The sequence below is a fragment of the Squalius cephalus genome (genome assembly GCF_949319135.1).
Source record: "Squalius cephalus genome assembly, chromosome: 17".
NCBI lineage: Eukaryota > Metazoa > Chordata > Actinopteri > Cypriniformes > Leuciscidae > Squalius > Squalius cephalus.
The window spans coordinates 21,562,112-21,587,281 of record NC_137138.1 but is presented as its reverse complement, the minus strand read 5'-3'; the positions used below and the strand labels follow the sequence as shown (position 1 = coordinate 21,587,281).

The 25,170-nt window shown below is 37.8% G+C and overlaps 1 protein-coding gene across 2 annotated transcripts in view; it reads left to right on the top strand.

Annotated features, from left to right (window-relative positions):
• The window catches only part of ssh2b (slingshot protein phosphatase 2b), a 33,199-nt gene extending 11,298 nt beyond the window's left edge, over window positions 1–21,901 (top strand). Inside the window, exons 1-14 of one of the 2 annotated variants that reach the window (XM_079898756.1) lie at window positions 1,033–1,378; window positions 9,822–9,940; window positions 10,034–10,098; window positions 12,186–12,307; window positions 12,393–12,458; window positions 12,559–12,624; window positions 13,237–13,431; window positions 14,146–14,239; window positions 14,354–14,482; window positions 14,569–14,615; window positions 14,783–14,929; window positions 15,877–16,077; window positions 17,844–18,720; window positions 20,086–21,901. In XM_079898756.1, coding sequence (XP_079754882.1) covers window positions 1,260–1,378; window positions 9,822–9,940; window positions 10,034–10,098; window positions 12,186–12,307; window positions 12,393–12,458; window positions 12,559–12,624; window positions 13,237–13,431; window positions 14,146–14,239; window positions 14,354–14,482; window positions 14,569–14,615; window positions 14,783–14,929; window positions 15,877–16,077; window positions 17,844–18,720; window positions 20,086–21,384 — 3,546 coding nt within the window. In that variant the 5' untranslated portion in view covers window positions 1,033–1,259 and the 3' untranslated portion in view covers window positions 21,385–21,901. Of the gene's footprint in view, window positions 1–1,032; window positions 1,379–9,821; window positions 9,941–10,033; window positions 10,099–12,185; window positions 12,308–12,392; window positions 12,459–12,558; window positions 12,625–13,236; window positions 13,432–14,145; window positions 14,240–14,353; window positions 14,483–14,568; window positions 14,616–14,782; window positions 14,930–15,876; window positions 16,078–17,843; window positions 18,721–20,085 lie in introns of those variants that run through there. The other variant, XM_079898757.1, reaches the window with a different exon arrangement.
• The last annotated feature ends 3,269 nt before the right edge of the window (window positions 21,902–25,170 follow it).

Genomic DNA, 25,170 nt, shown 5'->3' with positions numbered 1-25,170 from the left:
CAGATCCTGATAATCAATATCGCTGCTTATGTTCTCAGGTTTGCATTTTAGTGAGTGTACGTTTGCAGTGCACAGAACAAAATTAGTCAATGGATAAAAATCTGGATGATCATAAAAATGTGTATTAGCTTAGAATTTCTTGCGGCAAAACTATCAACTATATTCTGTGATCAAAATTCATAGCAGAATGGTGTAGTAAATGCTGCACTAGAATGGACAACAAACAATGCTTTGCTAGTAATTTTCACTGTTTTTACAAGTTTCACTGATAAGAGTGCTATTTGTGTTTTGATGGCCCTAGCGACCTGGACTGGTTTAAATACATTGTCATAGCACACTGTCACATGACGGGCAACCTAAATGTTTACACAGGCCTTGTGTTTCACCTTTGGTTTAGGATTTCATTAGCTCAGTCAGTCACAACAAGGGAAACTGGGTTGGACAAAGGGCGAGTGCGACCCATGGGAAAAGACCTATCCTTTCCCCTACCAAGGGCTCTCATGATTGCTATGATTACCAAAGGAAATTCCATCATCTTTCCTTTTTTTACCAGAAGATAGGACTGCCTCGATCAAACACTGTTGTAGCACGCTCATATTCATCTAATAGTTTATTTATAAGCACTTATTGCAATTTCCTCACTTTTGTTGTAGCTTCCTCCTATTGTATAGCTTTGCTTGAGATAATTACATGCCATAGTCCCTAGTCTCGTGGATTTATTTACACTAATTCAGATACAGTTTAATCTGTATAGACACTGTCTAGATTTTATGGTTTCATCAGTTCATTTTTGGTTTATCACAGGATAGTTATGTTAGCCTAATTAATAGTCATTTGGCAGATTATTATTACTTGTAAAAGACTTGTGACTTTAAAAGATTAGTATGCGTGCACATATTAGAATCCATTTCCAGAGAGCTCTAAATCCAGCTTATGTGTGTTTACTCTGTCGGTTGATAAGGAGTCTTCTGTCCACTAGAGCACGTGTTCTGACTCCGCCCACTGTCTCAGTGTCTGCCTGTTTACTCGTGGAGCAGACGGATACACTAGAGATCCGAACTGAGAGAGACTACACAACAAGGGAAAATGTTTTTAAGGATGACTTGCTAAATTTGCTCTGAATACGTTTATCCATTCAGTCACTCTAAAGCTCAGAAGAACTTAGTAGTTGCGGGTGTGTTTTAATGGGTTCTTCAGCATGTGGTAGAAGGATGGAAAAGCTCTAGTGAGGGTTCCCTCACCACTGTCCGGCGTAAAGGATGACTTTAGGTGGTCTGGCGACTGCTTTAAGCAGCTCCACAGAATGCCTGTCTGCTCACGATGGAATACAAATACTGCTGCAAAGCGGCTTCATGTACCAGGACAACATCAACCGGTTGTAAGTTTGAAAAAGATCAGCATATGTTTTTATCATTGAAGTTTATGGAGAAGTTTTCTGTTTTCATCTCTTTTTTTTCTTTCTTTGTTCTTATTTATTTTTCTCTTTCATTTTTATTTTGAGAATTTTGGAGTGTTTTTCTTTTTTTCTTTCTTTTTTGTTTTAATTTCTTTATTAACCTTTTTTTGGAGTTATTTTTTAATATATTCATTGAGTTTATTTTTTCTTTAATTATTTCCTTATGGGTCTATGTTGTGATTTATTTATTTTTTTGTTTTCTTATGAACATTTTGGGGTCCTTTTCTTTTTTTCTTTGCTTTTTTTCTTTGTTTTAATTTTATTTTAATTGATTTTTTTTCTGTTTTCTCTCATGCATAGATTCCAAAGTTCAGTTATATTACAGTTGCATTCAGGGATCCAGACTGAAAATATTAATTTGCGCTAATTTTTTTTTTGCTGAGATCGCCACTGGCGACAATATAAATGTACATGTTATGGTTAAAAATTGCATGGCTTTTTACCTACATGTTCTGTGATGAGTAGCCCATAACATCTTGTTGTGTTGACGTAATAAAATGAGGCGACGCGCAGCAAAGTTGCAGTGGAAAAAAACCTCAGTGAGATTATCTTTTAATTTTTGCTGTTTTCTGTTACTGCCTGAACTTAACATTATTTGTAGCACAGCCATTCATAATCGCAGTAAGATTTGTACTTAATTGGCACCTTTTAGTAAACAATTAACAAAATTTCAGCTTTCAAATTCTGTCAATTTTATCACGAAATAAAAGCAATAAATGTCGTTTTGGTGCTCTTTAATGTGGCCTGGCATATCGCCCAATCAGCATTTCGACTTTGGAAAGAGCTTGTATTAAACAGCTTGAGAACAGTCATGTCACGTAATGTCAAATTTACCTCAGAAAAGCCATTCAATGCCCATAAACTTGTTAGTCAACTAGAAAAATAACTATTGAAAGGGGCATTTTGCTGAATATATGTACTATATCACATCATCCTTATATGTTTACGTAACCTGTTATCTACATGAGAAAGAATGCAAGGAGCTGAAAATCACATTCAACACTACCCATAGAGTTTCATGTGAAGAGCTGCCTTTCACCAAATTTACCTCTCAGATATCACTAATGAAGAAAAATAGATTGGGTGTGTGCAAGACATACGACAACGTTTTTAGTATGCATTAGGAGGAGGCCAAACTATACTCAGTGGCCAAGTGATGCTGACATTATTATAGTCTGTGACACTGATTCTGTGGAAAGAAATTCTTTTTAGCTGTATGTAGTTCTCAAGTTGGAAAAGCAATTCAGTTCCTACTTTAAGTGAATCTTAGTTCCCAGGACATCCACAAGATGGATGAAAATGATTATTCTGTAAAAGGAGGGCAGATGTGACAACACATGACAAAATTAAAACATGTTTATTTTTTTGGGGCACTTAAAAAAAAACTGGTGCTTATTTTTTCCCCTTATTGGAGCCAATGGCTCCTTAATTCATTTTTTTGTCTGGAGTCCTGCCATTGAGCTTTTTATCATTGATGTCATGACTGAAAACTGTTGTTTAGTTTATCTAACTAAATATGCATGTATTCGTGTCGCATGGCGATTGAAGCAGTCAAAGCAAACAAAGTATAGTTTTACATCTTACCTCACTCACACACCATCTTCCTGTCCTCAGTAAACAGGAAGTCCTTGCCGCGCACACGTTTTTATCATTATGCAGAAATAGAACGTTCCATTCAAGCATGCTGCAGACCACACAATCTCGTTAAGTGTGAAAATATGGCACTGTACCGGTGCAGACGCATCGTTACATTTTAACAGTGATTTATGTGTAAATTAAGCATCATTACAAAGTGTGATCTAAGATGTGGCCTTTTTTGTCTTTACATATACTGTACAACATTGACATGTTTTGAATGTTTTAAAGGGTTAGTTCACACAAAAATGAAAATTCTGTCATTTACTCACCCTCATGTCGTTCCAAACCCATAAGACTTTCGTTCATCTTCGAAACACAAATGAAGATCTTTTTAATGAAATCTGAGTGCTTTCTGTCCCACTTTGACGCTTCAAAAAGTTAAGAGATCGTAAAATTAAACAATATGAATTGAGCAGTTTGTCCAAATTTTCTGAAAGGACTTGAATGCTTTATATGATGAACATATTTAATTTAGGTGAGAACGAACCTCATTGGTTCTTGCTGAAGCTCAAACGTGCTGCGTAACACAAGAATGAATCTCATTGGTTCTCGCACGTCAAGAGAACATGCTTGAGCTTCTGTATACCACAACTGATGTGTGAGTCGATGAATGTTTATATGTAATTAAAAGCCTAAATTCAATCTATTCATCATATAAAGCGGAAAATTTGGACTAAGCGTCTCAATTCATATGGATTAGTATTACGATCTGTTTATAAACTTTTTTGAAGCATCAAAGTGGTAGTTGTGTAGCTGTCAATGGAAGGACAGAAGGCCCTGATTTCATCAAAAAGATCTTCATTTGTGTTTTCATTTTTGAGTGAACTATCCCTTTAAAGCATTTAGAATAAACAAACTCTCTCAGAAACATTCTTTTGATTATGCAGACTCTTGATTCATATAAATCAACAGATCGAAATTGATTCAGAAATGTACGTGGAGAGTAACACCCATGCAGCTGGTTTCAATAATGACTCAAACTTGATGCTGTCAATATAGACGTTGATGAAGTGTTCGGTTCAGCATTACACGTTTGTCATCTCTTCTTTCTGTCTTTCCCCTTTTCCTGCTGTAACACACAAACCACTGCTTGAATGAAACCATGTGTGTTATTATTTCAGTGTACAGTGCAAGGAGACAGTCAACCGTAGATTGAAGTGTGGTTGGACAGTTCTTGACCGCTGTAAATCTGCCACTTTATTTGTATGCTTCTCTTGAGTTTGTTAGTTACTGTGGTGGGTATTCAGTGAATAGTTGTATATTGTGAAAAAGTAGAAGGAATTTTTGGGATTTAACTGGGAACTTCCTTATTGAATCAACTCAGATTGCTCTCAACTGTAGGCTATTATGTCCAACTCGAGGGGGATATTAGAGAAATTTGTGTTTTTCAAACGTACTTTGTGACTTTAATCCCCCTGAATATGCCATGTCTGTTTTTCTCACACAACCTCTGTGAAAATTTCTGAGCAAATTACCTACTGTTTTTCGGCAAACTCAATGGTCCTCTGAGAATCCCGCCCGATTTGCGAATGTTTGTGATTGCCGATATGGTATTATACTAACACTTTCCCTCGTGTGTTTTTTTACCTACCTGAGCTACCATTTGTGCATCAATCTTCCTCATGCTTTCATGCCATTTCAACATGGTGTCAAACGAAATAAAATTATAAAATTAATAAATAGATTTATTAAGCTGCAAAGACTGCCCATTTTAATATCAGGTACTTGTCTAGACATCTCTGCTCACTTATGTGGTTAATTATAAACAGCCACTTCTATAAACTTATATGAAGTTTATTTAAATAGGGTTTTAATAATTAATAAAAGATCGATAAATAATTCATAAAAAAATCCTATACTTCATACGTGATGCACACAAACACAGCAGATGACCTTCTGTAATGCCCACGTTTAGAAAACACACACTTCCGCCTCTGTAATAAACACAGGTTTATTACAGGTTTATAACTAAAGTTAGTTTCGTCGAATCACAAACGTCGGGTGATAAGAATTGTAATTCAACCCTCATGTTGTTCCAAACCTGTGTACCTTTTTCGTCTATAGATCACAAAAAATAAATGTATTCCAGTTTTCGGAAGCCATACGGTATGTTTGTGTGATGAACAATCAGAAATATCAAGTCGGCATTTATTTTCTAAATGATTTTGTTGTGAATGATTCATCCATGTATACATTTGATTTATTTATTTGTAAAAAAAAAATTGTACCTCAAAGTTTTTAATCAAAATGTCATAATTTCATCTTCTGGTGATCTTCTTGACCTCCCTAATTTTTTTTCCTCTATGATAATCTGTTTCACTCTTAATACGTAAGAAAAGATCTGTCTCAACTTCCATTTATTCCACTATGCTGTCCGCATGTAATCGCTGTATTGTATTTGAACAGGGCGTACATGTCATACAGAAAGTGTGAATATGTGGAAGTGCAGATGACATCTAAGAGCTACAATTGAGAGAACTTGAATAGCGACTTTAATTTTGATCTGTTCATCACACTGGATTACTGTATGACTTGCAGTGTATCTAAAACTATCATAAACTGACATGTGGGTGCATAAATAATGATATAGTAAATAATGGTAACACATTACAATAATTAATTTTTGTTAACATTTGTTAATGTATTGACTAACATAAACTAACAATATGTTTATAAAGCATGTTAACTAATGTAGTTAACTAATGTTAACAAATGAAGCCTTATTGTAAAGTGTAAAATTTCCCTTTAAATCGTTCAAATTACTGACTAGTTGTCATACAAACTTTTGTTTAAAATACATTTTTTGTAGCACAGAAACATTTAGAGCACAGAACATATTGATTTAGTTTATTTAGAAAGCTCTTAAGCCCAAATATGCTGCAAAAAATGTCCTATTAGAAACACGCCTTTATAGTAGTAATAAAAAAATAAAGTAACAGGTTCATGATTAACAACAGATCATTGAAGAAATGCAACATACTTTAGACAATAGACACACAAAGTCACATGTACACACTCCCATAATACTTCATTCTCACGTTTTTGAGCCGACACACAATAACACCCTCGTAAAAAGACATATGGTTATGCACATGACTCAAAAGCAGACGCACACACAAAAATAAATCTGTGCTTCTCTCACTTCTCTGCTCTCTCTGCTATTCACACTCGCTCTTGTTTTACAGTCTGCATAGTCTGAATGTCATTGATTGGAAGGAGATATGTTGCTTGGTATTATTCAAAGAACAGAAACTCGCACACACAGATCCCCCAGCTGTCGCAGTGATGGGGAACAGAGTGTTCTTGTTTGCGTCCTGGACAGAGAGTTCGATGTGTGAGCTAATGCTTTCAAAAAGGAGTCCTCCCATATTCCCTACTGAACTCAGTGTCTCATGTTCCACTCTGGATTTAAAACACATCAGAGACATTCATAGAAAAGATAGAAATAACAGTGTTTCTTTAACATGATAGACACAGTTAAGATGGCTAATTTAAAAATGAAATTAATTTCTTAGTGCCGGCAAATAGTATTTAAAATGTCAGAAAGTAACCTCTGGGAAGTGCACCCACATTATTTAAAGAGGCCATGTTATGCCCTTTTACAAAGTCTTGATTTTGTTTTTGGGGTTTACTATAGGTTTTCATGCTTGAATGTTCAAAGACACCTTATTCTTCATATATTTTACATTTTTGCATTTCTACTTCTCCCAGTCTGTCTGTAACACTGTTTAGTTTCTCTCTATGAAGCCCTTTCTTCCGAAAATCGCAGTGTGCTCTGATTGGTCGGCTGGACTAGGGTGTTGTGATTGGTCAACTGCTTTGAGCGTGTTTTGTAAATGTCACACCCCTTACCATAATCGCAAGTTTCAACTCATGACTAACGCAACTCAACCAGGCCTGGCCCCTTTTTTTCCCGAATGCCTTGGGAAGGAATAATTTACATGAGGAATATTGTGATGTATGCTTCCGGAAGAAAACTCAAGACTATAATCAAGGTGTTTTAGGGAGTTCAGAAACAGTGCTTACTGATATAGAGAAATATTCCCTTTGGAGTGACTTTGTGCTTTGTGACTTTGCCGACCGTTTTAATGCTCAAACAGCAAAAAATACACACTAAAGAAAATTAGAAGTTTTAAAAAGCTCTTTAAATAATGTTAAACATCAATTTCTGTAGATTTTTTAAGTTTCCTCTCCGTTTTAGCTTTCTTTTCATTTTTTTGTTCATTAGTGGGGATTTATAAGGCAAATTGTTATTTATCATAATGTGAAGTTTATTTTTATTTTTTTTTTTTTATTTTTTTTTTTAACATTTTGTCTACTGTTGATTCTCTGCTGCAGCACGGGAATGATAAAATACACAGATAAAGCATAATTTCCACACCTATTGTGCATCATTTGCCATTCATTGTGCAATTCATTGTGATTAATTAGAGCTAAACAAGCTTTCTGCGTTTTTAAGGAAGTGAAAAAGAGAGAAACATTGTTCAATAAGTCCATTGTATTCCACCCAAAAAGTCTTGACACACATCCCAGGAGCGCTTAAGTACTTAAGAAGTTCAATTCAATTCACATTTATTTGTATAGCGCTTTTCACAATACAAATAGTTTCAAAGCAGCTTTACAGAAAATGCATGTGTCTATATTACAGTTTAGAGTGATCTGTTATCAGAGGCGACTGTGTCCAAGTAATGGATTTCAGAAATGTAAGTATACAAATCACGCAGTAAGCAAGTTAGACTTATGATTTTCACCTGATGGATGAAATAATGGGAGAAAAAAAATCACACTGAAGAAAGGTACTAATTCATAGAGACCAGGGCTGTGTCCTAACCCAATAATGCACAGCCATTTGTAGTGGTGTCCCAAACCATAATGGATGTTATAAACTGATTTAGTGTACTCATTCAATCCCATAATGCACCTAAATAACAAATTTACAAACAATGTTAAAGGGTTAGTTCACCCAAAAATGAAAATTCTGTCAGTAATTACTCACCCTCATGTTGTTCCAACCGCGTAAGACCTTCGTTCATCTTCGGAACACAAATTAAGATATTTTTGATTAAATCTGAGCTATGTCTCACTCCTCCATAGGCTGCTATGTGACCGAAACTTGCTGGCCCAGAAAAGTTAATAAAGAGATCGTTAATATAGTCCAAGTGACTCCAGTGGCTCAATCTTAAGTATATCAAGCGACGAGAATACTTTTTGTGCGCAAAAACAAACAAAAATAACGACTTTATTCCACTTTTCATTTCCTTCTCTCTGGGCCTCGTAGTGTTTTTGCGCTGCGCCTGTGTTGCACGTCATCACGCATCACACACATGACCGGCGTCGGCCAATAGTGAGCCTACGTGGTGACGTGAACACAGACGCGCTGCGCAAAAAGACTACGCGAACCAACTAGAGGTCCAGAGAGAAGGAAATGAAAAGTGGAATAAAGTCGTTATTTTTGTTTGTTTTTGCGCACAAAAAGTATTCTCGTCGCTTGATATACTTAAGATTGAGCCACTGGAGTCACTTGGACTATATTAACGATCTCTTTGATGACTTTTCTGGGCCAGCAAGTTTCGGTCACATAGCAGCCTATGGAGGAGTGAGACATAGCTCAGATTTCATCAAAAATATCTTAATTTGTGTTCCGAAGATGAACGAAGGTCTTACGGGGTTGGAACAACATGAGGGTGAGTAATTACTGACAGAATTTTCATTTTTGGGTGAACTAACCCTTTAATTCAATGGCCAACTACTAGAGAAAACCCATTCAAATTGAGAATTGGGCCTAATAAATCCCTACATCTCACTAGAAGAGAGTCTCCCATCTGCAGCACTTCTGGCGCAAATGTATAGACTACTTCGCCTGTCCGGGTTCTGCGACAGTCCGCGCAGTTTGTTTCCAAGACGTAATTTTCACTATCAGGAGGGTCCGTGGACATCCGTTCACACTATCCGCGTTCAGCCCAATTTTAGTGTCTGTGCGGACGGTGCGCGAACAACAGCACATGTGCGAGTGATTTGAGCACTTGAAATCTAAGACTAGATAGTGCGCACGTGCTGAACGCGTCTTTCCGTGCTCACGGCCAGAGGCACGTGCACTCAACTGCGCAAGACGGAGTGGAACGTAGAAAACGAAGTATACCTGGACCATTAAGGCCCGTTCACACCAAGGACGATAACTATAAAGATAACGATAAAGATATAATTCTAAAAATCGTTCTCCATATTAAAGAATAATAGAGTTCACACCACAACTATAACGATAAAGATATGAGGAACGATATCGTTGGTATCACTTTCAGAACGATTTTTTTCAGCTGTCAAACGATAAAACACTGACAGTCAATCAGAATCCATTCTAATTTAAAGGTCTCGCGCATTTAAAATGGGGCGCGCGCGCGCGTGCTTAGAATAAAAAGACCGTTATCGTTCGTTGGTGTGGACACATATATAGTTATCTTTGTCGTTATCTTTATAGTTATCGTGCTTGGTGTGAACGGGCCTTAAGTGTCCAAATTCACTCCTCATTTTCATTAACTTATTTTTGTTCACTCACTCAGAAATCATTTTCATATACTGATTGGGTGCTCAAGAAACATTTGCTTGGTGAATAAAAGTATTTATTTATTTATTTCAAAAACATCTTACTGACCCCAAACTTTTGAACAGTAGTGTATTCATATTCAGCAATACACATGATCTCTATTTCTGTCTCTTTCTCTGACCTCAGCATCAGTGAGAGCTTTCTAACAGTGAAAGGTGCCGCCCTTTTTCTTCCACGTGGGAATGGCTCCTCCTCTTCCTCATCCTGCTCCTCCAGAATTACAGGACAGCGCAGCAAACATGCAGGTATGGGCATCCAGTTGACAACACATGCAAACAAGGAAATAGAAAGCTTATGACCATTTATGGTTAATGAATGATTTTACTCTCTTTGTGCAGGGGACCTTCAGCAGCACCTGCAGACCATGTTCACTTTACTGCGACCAGAGGACAACATCCGTCTGGTGAGCTCCACACACAATCTCACACACAGTTACTAGCTCTCTACCAAAACCTATTGAGCTGCCCATGTAGGCAATAAAGTTTTGGAAAAAATCAAGCCACACTGCATGAATACGTTGTAGTTAATAAAATACCAAAATGCATTGCCGCAACCTTAGTGAATTCTAAGACGGGAAGATATAAATCATTATAAAAAGCTAAAAGGTTTATCTAAAATATTGTTTTAGCTGCAGGCTGTACGGTTGACATTGTAAATGTAACAGCTTACAAATTTCATACAATGACAACACTACAAAACATTACAGTATAAGTTAAAGGACAAGTTCGGTATTTTACACTTAAAGCCCTGTTTACAGATCGTTTCTGATTAAATAGAACGGTTAAGATTAAATGTTGGACAAATGCTGCTGTCCCGAGAATTTTAGGTTTCTTTCACTTTCCCCCCCACCAGTAGACTGGGTGTATAGGTGCACTGGAACACTCCTTCCTAAAACACATTAAACTTTCGTTTACAAAGACGTGAAACTCACCGAGTGGTCAGGGGTATTCACTGATATGCTCACACAAAAATCGCTGCAAAAGATGCTTTCAGGTGTTTTACCATTCGTTGTAAAACTGTGGACCTATTTTTCCAAACGTCTCACACCCGTACTTCTTCCGTTGAGAGCTTGAATAATAGACACTCCAGCCCAGTTGGTGGCGATAATGCACCTTTGCAAGCAAACCACTGGCATTTCATTGTTTGCGATCCGCCGTTAAAAAAAAAAAAAAAAGAAGAAGAAGAAGAAAACAACCCCTGAACCCCATTTCAGTTTCCGGCGCGGAGTAATACCGTACCTCACAGCACATCCAATGCAAGTCAATGGAGTTGGACAAAAACTACGATAAAACCTGTTGGAAAGCATCTTTTGCAGCGATTTTTGTGTGTGCATGTCAGTGAATACCCCTGACCACTCGCTGAGTTTCACGTCTTTGTAAACGAAAGTTTAATGCGTTTTAGGAAGGAGTGTTCCAGTGCACCTATACACCCAGTCTACTGGGGGGGGGGAAAGCGAAAGAAACCTAAAATTCTCGGGACAGCAAATGTTTGTCCAACATTTAATCTTAACCGTTCTATTTCATCAGAAACGATCTGTAAACAGGGCTTTAAGTGTAAAATACCGAACTTGTCCTTTAAATGAATTAAAGATAGTAATAAAAAGCGAAATAAAACAAATATACACTATCAACAGTTTGGGTTCGATAAGATTTTTAAATGTTTTTGAAAGAAGTCTCCAATGAAGTTTCTAATGCATTTTGTATATCTCTATTATACAAAAATACAGTAAGAGCTGTAATATAGTGACATATTATTGAAATTTAAAATAACTGTTTTCTATTTTAATGTGTTTTAGAATGTAATTTATTCCTGTGATGTGGCAAAGCTGAATTTTCAGCAGTCATATATCCAGTCTTCAGTGTCACATGATCCTTATTATTTTTTGTTTAAATTGTGAAAAGAAAAGTTTTTGTTTATTGAAATGTTTTGTAACATTATAAATTTCCTTTTTTCATCAATTTAATGCATCCTTGTTTAAAGGCACACTATGCAGTTTCTGTTTTTCTCAAACAGCGACCCCTAGAGTCGCTGTGGAGTACTTGCATTTAACGTTACTGTCGTAAATACCACTCGCGCAGATCCGTCGTTTTCTTTTCCTTGACTCTTCCGACCGCGCTTTCTTCGTTTTCTTCGACGACTCTGCCATGATTCACGTCTGAAATGCGTGCTAGTGTTTTCCATAGAGGCTGCTTCATATGTTGTTGATGTATGTGACGTCGTGCCGTAAAGCTAGTCGTGATTCTCATGAGATTTGTCGGGGCACCACTCTCAAACTTGCATTGCTGGTTTTGCCAGTGGCGCTTTGCTATCGGGATGATTCGCCCTACTACGAGTTTGTTTACCATTGAAATTATTTCGAAGCTGTTATATTAAGGTACAAATCATGCATAGTGTGCATTTAATAAAAGTATTAAAACAATCCATAAAAAGCTAAAAGGCTAATATATTGATAGAGTGTTTTTCTGAATGGACTCTCTACCTTCCCTACAGGCTGTGCGGTTGGAGAGCACCTTCCCCCAGTGCACCCGCTACATGGTGGTGGTCTCCACTAATGGTAGACAGGACACAGAAGAGAGCGTGGTGCTGGGCATGGACTTTAGCCCTTCCGACAGGTCTGTGTGCTGCTGCTTGTACTGTTAAGTTAAACCAATCAAATGTTTTAACAGCAAATAAGTAATTGTTTGGGGGGTGTTGCAGTTCCTTTTCCATAGGCATGGTGCTTCCTCTGTGGAGTGACACACGGATCCACCTGGATGGTGACGGGTAGGTGTGGCATATCTGTTAAAAACTGACAAATGCACTTCTGATTCTCCTGTACTGTAGGTTGTTCAGATAGTGTTTCACCCCTCTGTTTTCTTCACAGGGGTTTCAGTGTGTCTACAGATAATAGGATCCACATATTCAAGCCAGTCTCAGTCCAAGCCATGTGGTGGGTGCTTTTCTTTTCTTCTTGAGATTCATTAAAATGTAGTTTTAAGTAGTGATGCACTGAAATTTGTTTTTGACATTAAGGCTTTCATATTTGTTTTGTGCTGTAACTAGTTGTAAAGAGGAAGAAATTATTAGTTCACGTGTGCGTGCACATGCTGTTGCTTGAACTGAGGCGGACAGAGTGATCTGTCACGTCACATTAAAGAGCACCAAAAAGACATTTATTGTTTGAATTTATTGATAAAATTTACAGAATTTGAAAGCAGAGACTTTGTTCCATATCAAAACACAAAGCACAAAGATTATTGTGTTTATTGCATGAAAGGCGCACTACAAATAGAGTTTAGTAACATTTTGTTTTTGCATATGATAATTAACTGTATGTATCTAATTTAATATGTGATTATGATATATTTTGAAAAAATTCAAATTATTAATATGAGTGCTTTGACATTAACCTTGATTTACTGAATCACTTGACCCTCATTTGTTACTTAAGGTTTTGATTAATATCAAAACTGGGCTATTATTGTACCTAAGAAAGAATTTTGGTATCAGTCCAACCTTGATATGGTGGCATGTTTTGATATGGAGCACCTCTTTTTCTCAGGTCAGCCCTGCAGTCTCTTCATAAGGCCTGTGAAGTGGCCCGCTGTCATAACTACTTCCCCGGCAGCCTCTTCCTGACCTGGGTGAGCTACTACCAGAGCCAGATGTCCTCAGATCAGTCCCGCATCAACGAGTGGAACGCCATGCAGGACGTGCAGTCCCACCGCGCAGACTCGCCTGTGCTCTTCTCTGATGTGTGAGTACTAATTTGTCAGTGGTCCTGCAATTTGAGCGAATTGAAGCGTTTTGATGCATCATGGGACTTCATATATATTTTATAATGCCCTGGTATGCTTTTTCGAATACTACCTTTCATGTAGTGTGTAATATAGCTGATTGTGAATGTAAAAGGTCTGCAAAGTTTCAAAGATCAAAGCGCTCGACAATGTTTCATTATTGGACTCGGGCTTGAATTGATACGCTAAAACCAACCCCATTGTTACTGGTCATATCAGGTGCTGAGGAAGCCTCTGAAGCTGAAATTTAATTTATAGTCATGGGTATTTTGTTTCTGACACACACTGTAAGCAGTAGACCAATCATAACAGATTGTGCCATCTGACCAATCAGAGCAGAGCAGGCTCTTGAAAAGGAGGGGTTTAGAGACGCTGTGTGAGACGCTGTGAGAAAAGAGGTGATGCTGCAAAGAAAATTAAAGTGTTTTTTGACCCTGGATGCATGAAACCCTATTGGAGGAGACCCTCAAAACAAAATTAGGAACCTTTAAAATAGCATAATAGAGGCACTTTAAAGTAAGACACTTTTTTTCTAAATGCCATTCATTAATCATATATTTGGCCTGCAAAGTTGTATTAGTGAATGCGTGTTAGATTTGAACAAAACATTTTTATTTTATTTATTGTTTTGAAGCTTCAACAGAATTGTGAGTTTTTTTTGCGTGTGTCTCCAGGCCAACTGAGCGAGAAAGAACAGAGAGACTCATCAAGAATCGCTTGAGAGAGATCATGATGCAGAAGGACCTTGAGAACGTCACCTCAAAAGATGTATGATGCAAATACACATCCTAAAAATCACTTCCTGGATGACTTTATTAATTCTGTAGAATCTTCTCATGTGTATTCAGCTCACGCTGTACCTGCACACACACTCCTGTTTAGATTCGCACGGAGCTGGAGATGCAGATGGTGTGTAACCTACGGGAGTTTAAGGAGTACATTGATAATGAGATGATCGTCATCTTAGGGCAGATGGACAGACCCACAGAGATTTTTGAGCATGTTTACCTGGTGAGAGTGATGTCACCCACACATTTTGATCATACATTTCAGTTACGTTGAACCATCAGTCATTTTTGAATTGTACCTAATTATAGGGTTCTGAATGGAATGCATCTAATCTGGAAGAACTACAAAACAGCGGGTGAGTTTTGTTGACATCCTCGTCTCTGAAAACACTCTCATGCCTGCAAGTAGAAGATACTTTGATGTTTAGCCATAAACCTGTTATCTTTTATATTCTCTTTGAAATCTGTTCCTGGCGTTAATGATTAAACAGATTTTCGGTTATGTCTTTGTGTTTACCATCAGGGTGCAATACATCCTTAATGTGACGCGGGAGATCGATAACTTCTTTCCAGGGCTATTCGAGTACCACAATATCCGGGTTTACGATGAAGAGGTCACAGACTTGCTGGCTTACTGGAATGACACTTACAAGTTCATTTCTAGAGCCAAGTGAGTGGGAATAACTTTGGAGTAAAATGCACTACTGTTCTAGCTGTCATTGTTATAAAGTTGTTTCAAACTACTTCTGCTACTTTTGTTATGTCAGAATTACCACAATTGTGAGTTGACAACCCTGAGATTCTACTTTGAATCATTTTAGTAATGCTCATAATGGATCCATCTATGGTTTTGTTGTTAATGGGAGAAAAATACTTTATCACTACATTATTCTAGGGATATAACTCAATATAACCGATAACTAATACAATGATTATAATCATTATTATATTAAATATTAATACAATATTGAAATTAAAAATATTCAAAACAAGTTAATTTAGGCATCACAACATTGTAAAGTAAAAAAAAAATTACATTGAGCAAGCATTTTTCAGTATATTGTGCAACCCTTATTACCATCCTTTATATGCACTTGAAAAATAGAACAAAATGGCACACCTTGTAACACTGTCTATAATAAAATGGCATATTAAAATATGTTGAGGTGTCTAACTAGCTGTTACTGTTGCAATTGCTGACTTTTTTAAAATGATGACACAATCAGAATTCTTCTGAATTTTATACAAGGAAACAAATTAATAATACAAATGCTCACAATCCAAATGAATAAGAACTTAGAAATCAAATAACAGGCAGAAAAATTATAAGGATAAAGAAGTCAGAATTTTCATCAGATTCAGGTTTGACAAGGTATGAACAGTTTTCAGTCAGAAACTCGAAATTACGGTTATTCTGATATAATGTGAGCACAACATTTGTATAAATGAATGGTAGTTTTAGGTTCAAAGTCTCTTCTTTCAGAAGAAAGGTTTCTAGGTTTCAGATAGTCTTAATTCAAATTAATTGTTAACCTATGTTTTAGTTTTTCTTTACCAACATGTACTAGCAGCACTACATCCATTTTTTTTTAAACATGACTAATCTGATACCTACAGGAAAGCAGGGGCGAAGTGTCTGGTGCATTGCAAGATGGGTGTCAGTCGTTCGGCCTCCACTGTGATCGCATATGCTATGAAGGAGTACGGATGGGACCTGCAGCAGGCCTTTGAGTATGTTAAAGAGCGGCGGGCCGTCACCAAACCCAATCCATCGTTCATGAGACAGCTGGAAGAGTATCAGGGAATCCTGGTGGCAAGGTAAATATGTAGTGAAAGTGTGTGAATAGTAGGAAATGTCTGTGTGCATTCAAATATTTAAACATGTAAGTATGCCACTCACTTAAATGACCGTAGACATGTTCACCTCCATGTTAATGACACTGTTCTTTACACAGTTAATTATAGGGCTCTGATTGTTTTCTTTGAGAAGTTACACTGGCTGTTCGACCACATTCCACTTAGTAACTTGAGCGTCTTTGATCGTGTGCTTGCGTCTCAGAGATTGTAGGTTTGTGCATGTGGGCTTTGGTGTGGGTGGGTATGCATTTGCAACACAATGCACTTTGCACTTCCTGTAAAATTACTGAATGGGGTTATTCACATTTTTTTAAGGTCTGGCAAAACCACTCAATCCAAAGATGGATCCATATTATACACATTCGTAACATTTTCCCCCTGGAGTTTATATTTACATCATTTTTTCCATTCTCTCTCTGACCCAGTTAAAACAGTTCAAACTTTTATTTGTCACATACACAATGGTGGCGGGTCATGTTGCTGAATACTGAATGTGTAAATGTAGGCGACTAGGTGGTAATATGTTTATTTTAAAATCATAACAACATTAATATGTAAAAAACACAATCGTGACTATTTCAGACTGACCCATTTTTGCAGCTTAGTTCTCATAAATTATCTGGGCTTATGAAACTTAAAGTACACTACCGTTCAAAAGTTTGGAGTTGTTGTTTTCTAAGAAATAAATTATTTTATTCAGCAAGGATGCCATAAATTGATCAAAAATATGACAGTAAGACATTTAAAATGTTACAAAAGATTTCTATTTTGAATAAATGCTGTTGTTCTTTTGAACATTTTATTAATCAAAGAATCCTGAATAAACATATCACGGTTCCCACAAAAAATATTAAGAAGCACAACTGTATTAAACATTGAAAATTAAGAAGAAGAAGAAGGAAAGAAAACAGCATATTAAAATGATTTTTGAAGGATCATGTGACACTGATTGAAGACTCTAGAAATGGCTGCTGAAAATTCAGCTTTGCATCACAGGAATAAATTACATTTTAAAATATATAAATATAGAACACAATTATTTTAAATTGTAATAATATTTCACAAAAATAATTATTCTACTGTGTTTTTGATCAAATAAATGCAGCTTTGGTGAGCACGAGACTTATTTCAAAAGCATTCTTACCGACCGACCCCAAACTTTTAAACAGTAATATGTCTATTAATGCATACTCTTTTATTTCAGCAGAGCCAGACAAATCCTGTTTTCCATGGTTTGAGATGAACAAATTTGAATTTTAGTAGTTATTTATACCATAGTTGACATTTCTTTTGTCTGGTACCACAAGCTGTCATGTGTACTGTAAGTCTGTAAATAATGTGCTGTCACAGTTAATAGTCGCTCAGCTGATTAAAGCAGAGGGTGTGAAATAAGACAAATGTGTTGCGAGTGACTCGTTGCTCTTCTGCAGAACTGTGTTATGATTCATTAGTATTTTGCTTCAAAAACGGCAAAATATGTTAAACTTGTTATCTTAGAGATGCACTGAAATTTCTGGCCTAACTACAATGACCAATAATCAACTGTTTGTGCAGTGTGAAACACACAGAATATGAAAATGGCATGTTGTTACTTACAGCAGATGATCTCACTTAAAACTAGCCCAAACACAATGTAACATCGTAACATGCCTCCTTTTTGATTGTATTGGTTATTGCCACTCCCTGCATGTTTTGTTTACTCGACCTTTTTCTTTTCTCCATTCTAGCAAACAGAGACACAATAAGTTGTGGCGTTCCCACTCGGATAGTGATCTGTCGGACCACCACGAGCCGCTCTGTAAAGCCACTGCTGCACAGTCTCTCGGACGCTCCAATTCTCGCAACCAGACCTTCGGCCAGACGTCACCCTCGATACAGGAGCTACTGCAGACTCTCACACCCACTGGAGTTAAGGAGCAGGCGGCGCCTGATACCACAGCCTGGTCAGATACTCACCTTTACAACGGCCTGGGGAACCCAGACGACAACCTCCATGAACCCACAGAGACCCCCTTCATCCCAAGACCCAGGGCTGCCACTGTGGTCCCAGAGGCCAGGTCTGATGTCACCTCTGTGACCGTTACCGAGGCGGTCTCGCTATGTCGTCCTCATCCTCCCGCTGCTGTACATCACCCACCTTCGTCCCCCAGGCTTCTCTCAGATGCAAAGGCCAATCAAGTACTGCCTGAGCAGCCTGAGGTGTCCAATCTTGTGCCTTTGGAGAAGTCTTGTCCAAAGGTCCTCTCATCTATAAACGTTAGGAGTAGGACTCCTGAGCCATGCACAGAGGCCCCGGACTCCTCAGGGCTGCAGGATATCAGCCAGCAAGTGCCTAACACGGAGACGGACTGTGCGGGGTTAAGTCACAGCAGTGATGAAGACCACCACCCCAGTGCCACATCTACTACCCCTCCCTCCACTCTAAGCACAGACCGCATTGACTTCTTCAGTGCCAGAGAGAAGTTCCAGGGCCTTTCTCAGGAGGGTCAGATCCGCGGGACTTCTGAGCAGACGTCGCAGCAAGCACCTCGGGACAAAAGTCCGAGCGTAGAGACCAAACGGCTACTTCCTGACAACCCTATTAAAGAGGAGGAACAGAAAAAGGTAAGGGGTAATGAAAAATGGTGGGATTGTGGAGTGTTTGAAACTTACCGTATTAGTATTGAAAATTCTGTCATCGTTTACTCACCCTCATGTCATTCCAAACCTGTACGACTTGCTTTCTTCTGTGGGACACAAGTAAAGATTTTTTAATGAAAGTCAGTGGGGAAAGTTTTACAGGTTTAGAACAACAGTAAATGATGACTGAATTTTCATTTTGTGGGGGCTTTTCCGTTAAAGGAATCAGCAAAACTTTTTTTCATGAACTTCAAAGTATATGATGCATTAATGTGCTACCATTCTATAATGTCTATAATTTTAAGTTTAATTAATTTCTTACTTGCAGAAAAAACAAAAGCACAGTGTTAACCATCAATAAAATAAACAAATCTCTATGAATGACTTAAAATGCTTATTTAGATAGCTGGACAAATCTTTGAATGTATCTGTCTTAATATTATGTTATCGTCCTGCAGCAAGGCAATAACGTTCCAGAGAGTAAGTGTCAAACTTTATTAAAATCAGGATCCGTTCTCATATCGTGTCTCACCATAACCATGTTTGAGTGAAGTCTCATGCCCCACACTGCCACCCACTGTTGAAGAGAATTGTTGCATGGGATCATTCATCTGTCATGGTGTTGATCAATCTGCTGAAGTTGCATTGGAGTTTTATGCACACATAGAGTGAAAGGTGAATTGTGTAATTTTGTGACATTTAAAATGCTTTTACCCATTCCAGTTCCATGTTCCCGTTTACACTAAAAGAACACCAATCGTATATTGACTAACTGAAAAGTTCTAACAGTAGCTGTTTCCATCCCAGTTGAAAATTTAATTTATACCAAAAAGCTGAAAGTCCCCAAAACAACTTGGGAATAAAGCAGCATTTCCATCCAATGTGTTCAAAAGAACAAAATTGTCACAAAATATTAATGCAAATGAAAGTTGGAATCACTGGAAAGCCACTGTGGCTCTTGTATTAAATGTACTTGATGGTTCAGTAATAGTAGCCAGTCATCTGTCAGGTTTTGGCTCCCGCATTTTAGAATGACCAGAGAAACATGTTTTTGAGGAGCTAGCTCCTCAGTCACATGACTAGTTGAAACAAAACGTTTTTTATATGAGTCTATGAATTTATTCCACCACCCAGAATGCCATAGCAATTACTTGGTAATGCCCTGGCAACACCCTAGTATCAAGGTTTAGTACGGGCAAGCATTGTTCACATTTTATCTACTTATTTTTGCAATTCTGCTTTGTGACACTAGAGGCACAAAAATTATACACTTCACCTTTAAATCACAAAATAATGGACATACATATTCAATACAACTGACCACCCCATGCCCCTGTGTTTCTGCTACAGGAGAGCTGCAGTGTCTCAGTCCATAACATAGTTTCAGAAATGGAGTCCATACAGCACAGCGTAACCCCTCCCCCCCTTCCTACCAGCCAACCTGTTTCCAGTAGCAGCAGTGAGGAAGAGGAGTTCACTCCAGTCACATCAGCAGAAGCTGAAACTGAGAAGGTGGAGCATGGGAAAGATTGGCCAGAGGGCACCGTGCGGCGAGCCACCAGGGAGCTTGAGCAGAAGATCAAGCAGGTGGTCTCTTCAGTGGCACCGGTGTCCTCGGCCCCCGCATGTCCCTCGCGACACTCCCCCGTCAACACCAGCAGCAGAGAGAAAACTGAGGAGACCTCAACCCACACACACCTCACACCTGATCCAAGCACTGTGTCAACACACCATCACCAGCCTCAGAACAACACGGACAAGATGGAGAAAGACGAGAGTGTTTCGGCTGAAGAGGACCAAACAGGAAGCGAAAGCGAGAGACGACTCAGGGAGGGAGAGCACAGGAACACCGGCCTCAGACACTCCAGACAAAGCCATTCTGATTCATCTAGCTCTTCTCCAGGTGTGGTTCTCCAGCTTGAGGGAATCACCGAGCAGGAGAGTTACACTGACTCTGACTGTCCCCTGGTACGCTGTCCAAAGGACATGAGAGAAACCTGGGAGACCCTGAAAGAGCTTGGGGCGTTCCTCTGGCAGGTGAGTGGCTGCTCGGACAGGAGGCTCAGCCAGCCTTGGTCAAGGAGGGAGCATAGAAAGGGCCGGGCGACGCGAGAGAGGACCAAAGAGGTGGAGGCTCGGATCCGGCAGGCTGGACTGACCCCACCCTCAATGATGAAGCGCTCGGCCTCGTTGGCCAAGCTTGGGTCGTTGGAGCTCTCGACCGTTGACCTGAACGAGCTCGACTTGATTCCCGCCTTACTCCCTGCTCCCACCAATAAGCCACGGCCCCACTCGTACAGTGACGATACCTCAAAAAAGAAGTGTGTTTTGCCCCGTTGCACTCCTGCTCTCCCTTCCTCCTCTGCCTCTCCTGTTTCGTCCACTGGATCTCATTCGCCCGGACACGAAGAGAATAATGATGAGACTGAAGAGGCGGAGTATAGTGACTGTGATGTCATGCCCATGCCACTGCCACTCTCCTCACCCTCCAATCAATTTTGGAGGGAGGATAATGCACAGGAGGAGGCAGGTTACGCCCCGTTACCTGCTCCTGCCTCGATACCCGTGGCAACACGCCAACAGTATGGGAGGACACATCCCCTGCGGAGGCTGAAGAAACGAACTGTTAACCCTTACCACACTATGTGACTTTTATTCTGTATGTGTGAGTGTATGTTTGTGAGTGCGAGAGTGAATTTGTGATTTGAAGGGATAGTTCATCCAAACATGATAATTCTGCCAACATTTACTGTCAGTCCACACCTGTATGACTTTCATCTGTGGAACACTTTTTTTCACCATTCATTGAAAGTCAATGGGGTCCAAAACAACCAATGTTGGACCTCATTGACTTTCATTGTATGGATAAAAACATTCTTCAAAATATCTTCTTTTGTTTTTCCACAGAAGTAACAGTCTTACAGTTTTGGATCAACATGAGGGTGAGTAAAGGATGACAGAATTGTAATTTTTTGGATGAACTATCCATTTAACTTGCCACGCATACCTCAGTGGGCCTTATCCAACCGGAAATCAAACAAAATGTGGACATTTTAGAGCACAATGTGATTTGAATGTTTTTGGTGGGATTGATGGCTCAAAAAATAGGAATTGTGTAATCCTGACCCATCATTTGAGTAGAAAAATTGCTGCTCTGTTGAAACAATGAAGTGCTGTGACTGATATTCTTTTTGCACAGTGTCTATCAGGTCGCTCTTTCAATACTATGGTAGTACATTACCACTTCATCCTTTACCTGTCAGTTTATGAACGAAAACCACAATGTTCTCTGCTGAATTGGATTCTGGAGGTGTGTGTGAGTATATATGTGTGTGTGTGTTGGGGATTGAAGGAGAGCCATAGATGAGTGTGTTTAAATACATGCAGAAAAGAATGACATGTAATTGTGAGTGTAAAATTATTACAGATGTGAGATTAATATGTGTATGCATGTTGGTTTAATGAGAATGGGATCAGTTCTGTGGTACTCGTAGAATGTAGAGTTTATGGGCCTCAGTCAGTGTGCGTATGTATATTTTGTGGATGTGTATGATATGTATACTTAAACATGGGCGTGTGTGTATTTCTGGTCTGTTTTCAGTGCAGTTTCTTTCTTCAGAATTTTCTGTTTTATTAAAGGGACAACAAAAAAGAGACATGGGGTATTTTAATATGCACTTTTTATTATTGTTTTACTTTTTTTTAAAACTGTGGTTTGTATTCTGGAAGCATGCTCACAGAGTATGTATTTAGAGTTGCTTGTAAAGGTTTTTGTTGTACAGTGCAGAAAAGAAAGAAAACTGAAATGTGTCTTTCTGTTTGTTGTAAGACTGGAAAATATTTTCTCTTTTTATTGTGCATAAACTGTGACAATTAAAGAAGATTTCAAATTCACAAAGTATTTTTTGGTATTTTGGGGGAGGGGGTATTTTATGACCAAGTTCCCACGGTCCTAAAAAAAACAGAACACTTCAATTTTTACTTAAAAAGTATTATTTTTGATGTCTAAAAAAATGTAATCTTAAAATGTCATGGTAAATTAATTTTCAAACAATTTTTGTAATGAATATACAAATAGAAATTGCTCTTTGTGAATCCAGTCTCTATAAAATAATAATCATTATCCAGTAATCATGAATGACAAGGAAAGTAATGGAAATCTATTGGTCAAAAACAGTGGGAATCCTGTATTAATCTTAATTTTTTACTTGTATGGTGTTATTTATAGTGTTCAAGACATAGTTAATAATGTTTAACTGATGCTTGCTACACTTTAAAAACTGAAAATGTACATCTCCTCAGACCTACCAAATGTAGTCTCTAGGATTTTTTATTCCTAGTAGATAATATTTTGAATTAAACCTAACAAAACTGTTTTTACTAAGTACAGTAATGTATGTAAAGCTAGAAGGTAAAAATAAATGGCAGGGGTATACATCAGAGTTAATGCCTGACATGCACAGAACTGATGTATAACCTTATTCTTCTCTTGAGTCATTTTGACCCTAAATTAATAAAATAAAAATGTTGAGTGTTCATCGAAGTGGTCCCAGACCTTTGGACTTTTGTCGAATACACACAGAATTTTCTCGGAATACACACACACACACACAAAATTGACTCTAAATTGAGTGTATGTGGCTGAATTTAAAAAAAGGTAACAAACCCTTCTCTCACGGGTCAATTTGACCCCCATTGGAATGAATGGAATGTGAGGATTTTTTTTTTTATTTGTCAAAAAAAAAAAAAAAAAAAAATATATATATATATATATATATATATATATATATATACATTACCAATGCAGAACACACTCACATGCATACACACACCTAGGAGTTTCCATTCAAGTGAGTGGGGGTACATATCAAAAAACAATGTTTTTTCCTTCTTCCATTTCTTTAAATAAAAAATCAGTTAGTTGCAATGCAGACTGCTCACAGATATGAAGTGGTTATATTTTAACACATTTACAATGCAGAACACCCCCTCCCCCCAGCGCAACCCCACACACATGCAAAATAAATGGTGAAATAATAACAGCATTTTTTAATTCTGAATTCAAATAACGAATATTAATTTATAATGTCTAAATAGATATGTGAATGCATACTGTTGGGAAAAAACTGAATGAAACTGTCTTTGGGATCCAGTAGAACAGTTCATTTGCTCCTTATAGAGCTATAAGGCCATCTAGTGACAAGAGTCATGAAATATCATTTTATAAAAAAAAAAATCCCACAAGAGGTCGGCAGAGACACCTAATGTAAGATATTTTGAGCTGAATTAAAATGGTTATGCATGAAATTGTATTTTGAATTTAAGTTGAAAGAATGTGAAGAGTGTGCTTAAATTATTATCTATTGATAAAATCTAGTAATTTAAAGGTAAATAAAAAAAATATATAGAAATAGAAAAATAAAAATAGAAAAAATATTATCAAAATGAAATGGAATAAGCTTTGTGGAAAAAAGAAATAAGTATAATTTTAGGGCTTCGGGTCATTTTGACCTGCGAGGGAAGGATTTGTCACAAAGTGCGAGAGAAGGATGAGGGTTAAATCAAAGGAAAATGCAGGGATTTATGCTGTGCCTCAGTGAGTGCTCACTGCAATCTATAGCCCTGTCACCGGCCTGAGAGAAATAGCCCGACACCGACAGCCACTTCGAAAATAGACAGACCGCCTTGACCCCCCTGCTCATACTCTATGGCAAGCCATTTTCACATTTAACTCTTTCCATTGACGGAATTTCTGGCTTTCTGTGTTTTCACTGTTATACATCAGGGGGCGCTATAACGCATCTTCTGAAAGTTTTTGTTTTGTTAATTTGTTTAAACACAGAGGGTCTGATCTTTCTTTTGATATATTGCATGTTCAGATATTCATACAACAAAATATTCTGGGGGCCATGACATTTTTGTGAAAATGATCAAAAACGCTGGCAACTTTTATCTTTTTGTTTTTAAACGCTGGCGGGGAACGAGTTAACAATTTTTAACATTTATTTTAACCCTTTCATGCATGAATTATGATAACCTCAGTCAGGATTTTTTTCCTATGTGTTTTTATTGCTCTTAGGGCATGAAAAACAAGAATTGATTTTTATTTTATTTTTTTACAAATTTTTCAAAGAGATCTTCAGATGTCCACTTGAGTGGACAGCATGCGGTTATGGTTTAAACTGAAGATATACTGTATTAAATATAAGACAATAATCAAACAGATAAAGTATGTGAATTTAACTAATCAATACAATTATATCAAATCATGTGAAAACTATAAAATATATACAAAAAATATAAATGCAAAATATTGCAAAGGCTTCATACAACTTCATACAAGTTGCACTTCGCGTATCTTTGATATCAGAACATGAGGACGTGATTCCATCAGAATTTTCTACAGCCTGTCAAGGTACAACTGTGGAAACCACT